The sequence below is a fragment of the Sinocyclocheilus grahami genome, unplaced genomic scaffold (assembly GCF_001515645.1).
Source record: "Sinocyclocheilus grahami isolate Dianchi unplaced genomic scaffold, SAMN03320097.WGS_v1.1 scaffold311.1, whole genome shotgun sequence".
NCBI classification, from domain to species: domain Eukaryota; kingdom Metazoa; phylum Chordata; class Actinopteri; order Cypriniformes; family Cyprinidae; genus Sinocyclocheilus; species Sinocyclocheilus grahami.
In genome coordinates, this window is record NW_015505490.1 from 514,539 (window position 1) to 525,708 (window position 11,170).

Consider the following 11,170-nt stretch of genomic DNA (forward strand, 5'->3'; position numbering starts at 1 on the left):
CTTGGTTTGAAAGTGACATCTGTGTGAGATGTACTTCATACATTGTATTGACAATTTACTGTGTGACCGCACCTTAAAACAAAAGATATTTTAAAGAATATTTGCGAAAGTTAATGGAGTCCAAAACAAGATTCATGGATGGATTGTATGGATGAAAAAAGAACAATAAGACATTTCTCAAAATATGTTCTTTTGTGAAAGTAATTCAGGTTTGGAATTACATGAGGGTTAATAAATGATGACAGAATTTTAATTTTTGGGTTTTCTTGAAACCACTTTTGGGTTGCTCATCCTAACACTGCCTAGTTTCTTTGCTGCTTTGAGATTTACCATTCTTCAATGTAGGACATACTGATGTCAAAGATATACGTGAATGCTTCTCTGTATGTATCACTACCCCAGCACTCTCAAAAATTAGACATGTTGTTCAACTGCTTATTAGGTTTCACATTATGTGTTTCCCTTTCAATTAATTGCCATTGGAGGAAAAAAAGAATCAATTAAGTAGTAACAAGCAGACATTGCCTTTGAGATGCATCTCTATGTAAATCCCACCGCCAGGCTGGGACAACCTAGAGGCACAGCAGATTTACTGGCTTGAAGATCACTTACTAAAAAACATAATGACTACTTGTAATTGAAAGTACAATCGAAATGGGCCCCACGGGAAATGAAGTGAATATGTCACAGAACTGAAAAAACAAACAAACTTCGATATTAAATCTTAAGAAATAGACCATTAGAAACACTTGTGGTTGCTTATTGCATAATTACTTCCTCAGTAATTAAGGTAATTAGCGTATATTTATTCTGTTATCTTAAGTGGTAAAAGGTCATTTAAAAGCATTTCAATTGCTTTGTGCACCACACACTGAAAATTACAATCACCTTCATTATATGACATTATAACACGTTTTGACTGTGAGTCTGGTCCTTGCATCAAAGCAGAAAGTCAGCAGATCCTGTATTCACGTTGAAATGCAGTGGCTGGCTCGTTGTGCACTTCTTATAGGATGAAGTGTCGCTTTGGATGGCCGACAAAAGACTTAATCGCAGCAGCTGAATGCCAAGTCTCTCCTTCAAAGTGTTGCAAGAGTGCTGAAGAGGCAGTGCATTATCACCTCAATATAAAAGTGCTGCTCCCTGCTTGATTGTTAATTACTGTTGTTAGTGTTATTACTTTATTTTTTGAAAGACTGTCATTGAAGGTTACAGTAATTTGCATCAGTTTGGCTTAGAATAACGTTCACTCCACAGGTTTTTGCTCATGTGCCAAGAAATTCAAGACATAGCGCTTGAGTGATTAATGAACAATGGGAGAACTTCTAGAGAACAACAGTAATTATATTGAAAATGTGACATGCACTTTATTTATGTGTTGAACTGTAAGACAATTAATCATAAAACCTTTAATTATGTATTTAGAATCACATATATTTGTACATTCTGCTGAATTATATTAAATAAAATGAAACTGCTTCCGTAACAACAAACCACAAACATGCACACAAGCCTTATGAGGCAGCGGCTACTGTTATGTAAAAAACATAAAGCTGGTATATCCAGTTATCAGGTGTCCCGCACAAATCTCGCAGCCTCACCTGTGGGACAAAACTGGCTGTGTTACATTTCTATTCTAATAATCAGGGCTCTGACTCCTCCCACCAAAACCAGCAGAGCTTTTTGTTTAATATGTGTTTCCTTGACCTGGTTTCTGTGTGCCAAGAAGTAATGTCGAAGAGCAGTGTCTTCATTTCCTCAGACTGGAAAACAAAATGACAGCAGCTAATTCCAGTGTACAGGATTCTTTCAGAGATGGCAGCCTGGAGAGATTTAATCATTTTAAAAAAGATGAGTTTGAAAGTGACTGGGAGAAACTGGCTGAGCGCAAGTTTGGTCGAGTCTATAAGGTGAAGGTTAAAGTCTGGCGGGAAACATGTGCCCTAAAGACAACGACCAATGATTACAGGTACAAGTACACATGAGAATAGAAGATTCAAACTATATTGCTGTTAAAACTGAGATTATAGTTGTAAAAATGCATTATATATGACTTTTTTTAAGTTAACTATAGTAAATATGAAATATACTGTATATTATCCTTGTCTATTTATTTATTTATTTTTTATGTTTTGTGTGTGTGTGTGTGTGTGTGTGTGTGTGTGTGTGTGTGTGTGTGTGTGTGTGTGTGTGTAACTATATACTATGATTTTAAATTTTATGGCCCAGGAACATGATAGAGATGTCCAAAATTGGAAGACTGAAGTTCAGCTATTTAATCTCCATTTATGGAATAAGCAAAGATCCATCTGGTTTAGTGATGGAATATATGAGAAAGGGATCCCTGGACAACCTCCTCAGCAGTCATTTATTAATGTGGCCCAAGAAGTTCCAAATGATCCACGAGATGACGATGGGCATGAATTTTCTGCACAGCATGAAACCACCCATCCTTCATTTGAACTTGAAACCAGCCAACATTCTTTTTGATGATCATCTGCATGTGAAGGTGAGTCAGATACTACTGCTCTTGTTTTCAAAAAGTTTCTGAATTTATTTCTGGTAAAAAAAGAGACTTTATAAAGACTTATAATAAGGTTGGATTGTTACTGCTTTTATCAGTTTTTAATGGTACTTTCTACATAAATGCATTGTTAGGTTGAAATATGCAACCTCAGTGTTGTCGTGGTTTGAGACTTATTTTCTCATTAAAGATTTCAGATTTTGGCCTCGTTAAATGGGAGGAGTTTTCAGATAAGACAGAGTTTATTGAACACCTGACAGCTCGAGGGAACATAAACTATGTGCCTCCAGAGACCTTTACCCAGAATCCAGAAGTTCCTGGAACGAAGTATGATGTTTACAGGTGAGAGTTTATAACTTAAAGAACTTTACAGTATGTACACAAATTGACATTTTGACAGTGAGTCATGATATGCCATGAAATAAACATCTAAACATTTTCACTTTACAGCATTTCTATTATTATGTGGGAAATTCTCACTCAGCAGCGTGCATATCAAGGTATATATTGTTCCTCATTTTGGCACTTTTCCAGATTTTTACACAAATTGTTGCATTCATCATTCAACCCAAGTTTTATCAAGAAAAAATGATCAAATAAATGAGTGATAAATAAATGTTTTTTTTTTTTGTGGTAGCTTCATGTAGATTAAATTTACAAAAATTATTTAATTTTATTGATTGATTGCTAAGTTTTGTCTATTAATTCTTTTTTAAACTATTAATGTTAAAAACCGTCTCGGGTTACGCATGTAACCACAGTTCCCTCTCAGTCGGTCACTCTCGACGTCACGTCGGAGGACCGACGAATTGGGATCTCGCTTAGAGGGACCAATCTACTATGCCAATGTGCATTGGCTCGTTTAGTTTACACTCGAAGTAGATTGGTCCCTCTAAGCGAGATCCCAATTCGTCGGTCCTCCGACGTGACGTCTCCGTTCCAATGTTCAGGGAACGAGGGTTACATACGTAACCGAGACGTTCCCCAAGATGGAACGAGACTCTGCATCCTCTAGGACACTTTGGGGACTGCCGCCAGCTGGACCGGTGTCTGAAGCATGTGTGAAACAACTCCAATCCTATTGGCCCACGTAGCCCGTGATATCACGGACGGGTGCACAGAAGTATAAGAGGGTGCCTGCCGAACTTGCACCAATTTAGTTGTCCGAAGGAGACATGAAACAGGCAGGCCGAAGGCATGGCGAGTGGATGCAGTGTCTTATTCCCTCTCGGGGAACCATGGTTACATGTGTAACTCGAGACGTTCCCCTTCTTGAGAACTCACACAGTGTCCTCTAGCGGACACTATGGGGAACGAAAAGGCAACTATGAAAGATTGCCAAGACCATGTAAAGTGGACCATCTACTTAAAACACTAACGGGAGATAGCACAATCTAGGCAAGAGGCTCAAAGACCGCTACATGAAACCCTGATAAGGGGCCAGTACTGAGCTGAAACACGGCTATCCTCGCATAGCTATTTTCCAAGGCAAGTACTCAGTGCCTACTTGAGCGAGATTGTGTCAAGAGGAACCCAACCTAGTCATAGAAGCCAGGCTTTGTTTCACATGTGCTTCAGAATGGTCCTAATGACGGGAGTCCTCATAGTGTCCGCTGGAGGATGCAGCGCGAGTTCCCTAGAAGGGGAAAAAACATCCTGCATTTTGGTAATAGTGTTAACTGAAAGAAAAATCATCTAAAATTAATACAGAACAAAAGAGCTCATATAATTTTTCTTTTGACCACCTGTTTTGCACAACATTCGTAGCGAGTTCCTTTTCCTCTTTGTTTGTTATGAGAGAGCTAGAAGAACAAGTGTTTATTTACAAGTGCATTATTTGGAGTTTGTATAGTACAAAATATAACACTCCAAGCAATTTGTTCTATTCTCCTTGTCACAGGTCTGAATATGACAGAAATATTACTCAGAGTGTCATCTGGCAAAAGGCCTGGTGTAGAGAAAATCCCTGAAGACAAGCCCCCTGAGTGCGAGGACATGACTGGTGTCATGCAGCAATGCTGGCACCAAGACTGCACCAGGCGACCAGCTTTCTCTGGTAACAAACCAAATTTTTGCTCTTGTTTCTGTTTAATGAAGACTATAATAAGTGCTTTATTATATATACAGACAAAATTCATTCCAAAAGTCCCAGCAGACATTTGCTCAGTTGTCTTACTCTACTGAAATAACAACGAGCAAACAGCCTACATTGTTGCATCTTTTTTCAGCCTCCCAGTTCTTCTGTGACTGTATCTTCCTCAGGTCACGTTTAGTAATTCAATTATTTGATTTAGTGTCTGCGATAATGAATTTTAATATTCACTGTTTGTGTTCAAGCATTAAAGTAGTTTAATAAGCTTCTGATCTGTTGCAGTGTCATATTGTATAATGTGTTGAATTCAATTAATCTTGTATATCAGATTACTAAAAATGCAGTGTGATTAGCACCGTTATATCCCCTGCGCTATGATTTTATCTCATATTATACACAAAATTTCCCATTAGGCGGTTAAAAGGCTGTCAATCATTGGCTGGCCTTTGCACATTTTTAACCAAACTATCACTCTTGTGTAAGAAGACCTGAAAAAGAGCTAGAGCAAAACTGCTCCCAAAGTGACATTCAGCTGCATCATCTCCATTTCTCTGCAGTGACTGTTCGGTTGACTGAAGTCCTTAGCGAAGTCCTAAAAATCCCAGACACGAATGCAAAGGGTGAGATAAGAAAGCGTCTGCCTGAACAGGTATGGAACGTAAGTGACTCTTCCAGTGCATCTTTAGACCACAGTACACCGTCAGCACATAAGGTGTTAGTCTGAGTAAAACTTGGGGATCTGTGAACACATTCTACTATTTTCTCCTCTAACTTTGGGAAGGAAACCTGCAGAATGTTAAGGAATGATTTAAACATGAGATGATTCATCTTTTTTAAATGTCATAAACACTTGAAATTGTACCAGTGGATAAATAGACCAAGAAAAATCGATTGCATTTCAGCTTGGTCCAGCTGACCAAGATTATAAGCACTTCAGACCGACTGAAGTTGCAGCCGTCCAGTTTTGAGCCTAAGTCGAACTAACAGACCTAGAAAATACGATTGCAGCTCAGAGCCATCCAGCATTTATACATTAATCAGACTTCAGTTGGCCTCAGGGGGCATTTACATGACAGTTTTCAAGTAAAAATGTACATCTTTTCATGTGTTTTGTCCTTTTTATTTACACGACAACAGCATTTTGGGGGCCTGAAAGCGCACATTTTTGAAAACAATTTTTTCAAAAGTGCAGGTTTTGGAAAACGATATAGTTAATGTCTCCATGTAAACTGCAAAAATGCTAATTTGTGAAAACAATGAAGTCATGCACATGCATCTTACATGTTCAGTCGATAGGTATGTCTGCAGACACATAGTGTTTCTTTACAAAGTGACTAGTCACAGCCTCAGACCATGGACCGTTGGCTGAACATCTAATGCATACGGCACACAAAAGTGGAAACACTTAAGGAGTTTCGAAGTTGTCATCGGATTGGTTGAATTATATAGGATTTCCGGGAGACGTGTGTGTCGCGTTCTTTAACGTTCCACCTGGAAACAAAGATGCCGTGACGCCAAACCCCCTCACGAAAGAAGAAAGCCGTCGTGTTTACAACTGTGACGATGAGCGCTTATCAGGATCAACTAAACGCTGGATTTTCAAAAGTATGTGAAATATTTAAAGTTCGCAGCATAGAATCTTTAAAATACATCCTGGAGTTTTACACACCGGTCTGTTATTGTGGCGACATTTCCACGCCCCGAAACATGACGCTGAACGAAACGAACTGTGATTGGTTGTTTGACATGTCGGTCAAACGGCCACATGGGCAGACTCAGTCTGAAGGTCTGCGCCAGACTACAAAGTGACCGACTACTGGCCTGGCATTGATAATATAGTGTTTTTAGTAATTTTCGTGGTTCCTTATGAAGAGGGATTGTTTGACAATGTTGTCGTCTGTACGCGGAACTTTTCAAAAACACAAAGGAGAAACTTTGTTGATGTGTAAATGTACCCTCAGTTGTACACTTGCATCAAAAATCAGTGATGACATGCAAAGTATTTTTAGAGATACAGTTTAGCCTAACTATGCAAAAAGCTGTAAATCATGTAAACATATGATACTATAAGGTAACTGCCAAATTGACCAGCACAACATAAACAAATAAAATCCACACAAACTTTTTAAAATCCATAGCAATAACACTAGTGGTAATATTTTACCACTATCTGATGTCAGCAAATATTGTTATTATTCACACAACAGAAATAACATTCATTCAATTTTGTTTTCTTTCAATTAGCCAAAGAAAACAGCTGTCTCCTCAGGCAAGTATTTTGACCAAGTCTTCGCATTCAGCGTCTTTAGTTCTATCTGTACAAACTCTCCAAGCTCTTACTCGATATAAAACTGTCCTCCATCCATTTTCCCCCCTACAGATGATTCTAGCATTCATTCTCTCCTTGTAAAGAAAGACTTTGAGAGTTTTAAGAAAGTTCTGCGAAAAGAGCACGTGTCTATGCTCTTCCAAGACAACAACTCTCTCCTTCATCACGCCGTGGCAAGCAGGGACACAGAAAGCGTGCAGATGGTCTTGAATCTGGGAGCCTCAGTGAACTGCCAGAGTGTAAAAGGCTACACCCCGCTCATCGTTGCGGTTCTGCACAAGTTTTACGAGATCTGCAGCTTGCTGACAGACTGTGGGGCTGACGTCAACCTCAGCGATGGCGACCAGTGGACCGCTCTGCATTTTGCCGTACAGGCTGGCGATGACAGAGCTGTTCGCCTTTTGTTAGACAATAAGGCGAGGGCCGATGCTAAGGAGAAGGACGGGTGGACGCCTTTGCATCTAGCTGCTCAGAACGGCCACGAGCACATTGTGAGAATCTTGCTCCGACGTCTGGATGCCATGGATGAGCAGGAGCTGCAGTCTGGCCGTACTCCGCTTCACGTGGCTTGCATTTATGGTTACGTGAACATTGTCAACCTCTTGCTCAAAAATGGAGCTGACTTTAACAAAGCGGATAACCTTCAATCCACTTCTCTACACTTGGCGGCAGATGAAGGGCACTTCAGGGTGGTCCGTTTGCTGGTTAATAATGGGGCTGATGTGACAACAGTCGATGAGCAAAGCTACAGTCCCCTACATTTTGCTGCTCTAAAGGGTTACACAGGTATCTGCAGACTCCTTTTGAGTAAAGGAGTCGACCCCAACATCAGAACTTATCAGAATTGGACAGCCATGCACCTGGCAGCCCTGAAAGGCCATCCGGAGACTGTCCTCATGTTGGAGGAGCACCACGGTTCAGTCAACGTCCAAGGGAAAGACGGCTGGACTCCTCTGCACCTTGCCTGCCATCATGAGCAGGAGGAGGTGGTGACGGTGCTGCTAACAGCAGGTGCCAACCCTAACCTGGCCGAGGATAACGGCTGGACACCCCTCCATTTAGCTTGTAATAGTAGCTGCTTCCCTAGCGTTCTGCAGCTGATATCTCATCATGCCAATGTGAATGCCCAGAACAATAGCCAGGCAACGCCATTGCATTTAGCCGTCCAGCTTAGGAACATCCCCATCATCAAAGCCCTGTTGATGAATAATGCACAGCGGGATATTCAGGACTCCAAAGGATGTACCGCCCTAACCTTGGCTCTACGGTGCAACAATACAGAAGCCGTGGAGCAACTGAACAGCTAGCACACTGGTTGAGATCCTGGCAGAGAGCGAGCCGTGTTTGGTGACAGACAATTCCACCATTAGAGGGAGCACAGCATTAATTTCTGCTATCGATTTCCTTCCTCCTGCAATGCTTGTTCTTATAAACAGTCTTGCTGTTGTTTGTGATTTAGATTCCTAGAATTTCACACCCTTGTTTGGGTTTGGTCAAGAGCTCAGGTGTGTTCTCTGAATGGAAGAGTTGTGAATGAAGGATTTTATGACTAGCAGTATGTAGTGGAAGTCAACATAAAATCTAAATTGAGTCAGTTTATTTATCTTGAATAATTCATCAGAGCATGTTATTCCTAAGAGGACAATTGTTTGTTTTTTGCAATATTTAATCAAAATGTGCTCCAACACTGAAATGTCTTTCTATATCTGTTAAGTCACTTAGGTTGCACAGGCTATTGAATAATGTTAAAGGGATAATTTACCCATAAATTAAAATTCTGTCATCATTTATTCATACTCATGTAGTTCCAAACCTGTATGACTTTATTTCTTCTGTGGAACACTAAAGACGATATTATGAAGAATGTTGGTAACCAAAATGTTTTGGTGACCATTGACATTTATTGTATGGAGAAAAGAAAAAGCAGAGGCATTTCTCTAAATATCTTCTTTGTTCCACAAAAGAAAGAAATTCAATGTAATATCATTAAGGTGTGTAAATGAATTTTTATTTCTTTTGAGTGAACGTTCCCTTGAACTAATTAGACAGATAGCATTTTTTTTTTGCCTACTCACATTCAGTCTGACTCCATTCTGATGTGTAACACAATCTAATCTGTCAGCACACATTTTTTTCTCGCTGAGTATCTGATTTAATTTTAAAACATCATTTTAGAGGAGTAAAATAAGTTGTGAATGGTAATCCATATTGACAAAATTGCCTACCAAAAAGTGTGTTATTTTGATACATTATGTATTTAGCATGATTCAATGCATTCATAATTGCATGAATTACACTACTGTCAGACATGCACATGTGTACAGTAATGTCATGGTAAAAAAAATCATAACCATTCATGGCATTCAAATGGCATGTTACTTTCACAAACAAAAGGCCAAAAAACCTGTTTGACAACATGCTTATCGCTTCCCAGCAGGCTTCCGCTCACGTTCGACAGCTTTGTCCTATACACAAAGGGCAAAAAAAAAAGCTATATAAAATGAGTACAAAACAACCTAGTGGATCCATTCTATCATTGTACAGTTGTATATATATATTATAACTGAACTGGTAGAATGCTAGACATCATTATATAATTCATATTTAACATGTAAACGTATGACTGAAATGCACCAGTTTTGTATTTCACAAACTGTAAGGTACATTACACATGACAGTATAAGATAAAGCTTGAAAGTTTTGAAACTTTTTACAAAGTTCATTTCAGTAATTTTCATATACTCTCAGAAAGCTGTAAGGAGGATTCAGAGCTTTTGAAACAAACATCAGAATATCAGAATCACTTTTTTAGCAAGGTTCTGTCTTGCATTTTTTTCCCTCAAGTGAATATGTTAATAAAACATCAATGCCTTGTGAAGGAATCCGAACACATGCAGCCCATTATCACAGACTGTGGTTTGCTCTGCAGCTTCTCCACTGTAATGTACATGACACTTTAGATATCTCATTAAAGTCTGCATAATAACAAAACCGTCTACAGCACAAATTGATGCAATCCTCATTCATATGCAGTAATTTGAAATTAAATGATCTTTTATGTAATAGCATGTTTCTTGGGTGTTTTTGCTCATGCAGAGGGACCTTACGTGAGAGTTTAGAAAATGTATGGATAAGATCATTTCCTGTCATATGTCTAATTCCAAGTAAGGAAAAGAAGAACAATTCTGCTCAGTGTGTGCTTGTGTGTTCATGTTTACACAGTAAAACAAGGCAGATTAAGAGAGGGCTTTCTACTGCGTGATTTACACTTGTCGGATATCCTCAATTTTATGTAATTAAATAGTTGTTAGTGTTTAGATCCTGAGTGGAATCTGTGAGGGAGCATTTTTCTTCAAAGCTTCAAAACATTCATAATACCACAGCTCAAAATATTCCCTGTGGACTATTGTTAATGCACCAAAGAGGATCATATATGCGGATTAGGTTTAAATCTCCATGGCAAATTTGATAAAAATGAATTTATACACAAGACTGCACATCCAAAGAAATGTGCTAAAAAAATACAGCACCACCTCCGAAAGAAGATTGCTAGGGAAGTATGACCAATTATTGCACTGTCAGACTTTCATTTCATTACTTTTGGGTCCCTTAGGCAAGCACATAGAAAGCTCGACTAATGAGTGGTATATTAAGTTTAACCAGCATGCACCAAACCCTCTTCCAGAGAATGACACAATGACATCAACACATTAGCGGTTGCTATAATAGACCATTAAAATGATTTTGTTTACATAATTGCTATAGTAAGAGGACACCACTGTTTAATGTCACAAAGAGTGCCATTTTCCATTCCATGAATTTTGTTAGCATTGAGGTCATCTATATTCTGATGTACTACTAAAAGTGGGCAAAATAGCATTTAGATATTATATATTTCAAATGTACAGTCTTTCTCTTCCAGGCAAACTGACCAAAAATACTGATGACTCATCCTGCACTATACAGATCTTTGTCCAATCAAACGCTTTCTAGAATGAGAATCCCTGGAATACCACCTGCAGATAAGCTGTCATGGGTTGGCTGATTAGCGTGTCCCAGTGAGCTCCCGCTGGAGTGTTGAAACTGTACTTACCTGAGGAAAACCAATACCACTTACATTTAAAATTTACCACTTACTTGAGAAAACAGAATCACAGCAATTAAAAAAAGAGCTATTAGAATGAAATAAAAAGTCTACAGAAAAAGTAGCGGTTCGCTCTTCTTG

General features: G+C 39.0%; 1 protein-coding gene across 1 annotated transcript; it reads left to right on the forward strand.

The window, feature by feature from the left end:
* Positions 1 to 1,739: 1,739 nt before the first annotated feature.
* On the forward strand, positions 1,740 to 8,265 carry LOC107601704 (ankyrin repeat and protein kinase domain-containing protein 1-like). Its single transcript, XM_016293963.1, has 8 exons — positions 1,740 to 1,969; positions 2,230 to 2,509; positions 2,715 to 2,866; positions 2,975 to 3,024; positions 4,425 to 4,580; positions 5,174 to 5,265; positions 6,861 to 6,885; positions 6,997 to 8,265. Exons 1-8 carry the CDS (start codon positions 1,776 to 1,778, stop codon positions 8,250 to 8,252), a joined length of 2,205 nt encoding a protein of 734 aa, XP_016149449.1. The 5' UTR covers positions 1,740 to 1,775; the 3' UTR covers positions 8,253 to 8,265.
* The last annotated feature ends 2,905 nt before the right edge of the window (positions 8,266 to 11,170 follow it).

What these genes read in the sequence shown, in the direction of transcription:
- LOC107601704 (XM_016293963.1), top strand. Translation starts at nt 1,776, where the DNA reads ATGACAGCAGCTAATTCCAGTGTACAGGATTCTTTCAGAGATGGCAGC. An exon ending in CAGGCGACCAGCTTTCTCTG is followed by an intron (nt 4,581 to 5,173) that starts GTAACAAACCAA and finishes ATTTCTCTGCAG; the next exon opens with TGACTGTTCGGTTGACTGAA. An exon ending in GAAAACAGCTGTCTCCTCAG is followed by an intron (nt 6,886 to 6,996) that starts GCAAGTATTTTG and finishes TCCCCCCTACAG; the next exon opens with ATGATTCTAGCATTCATTCT.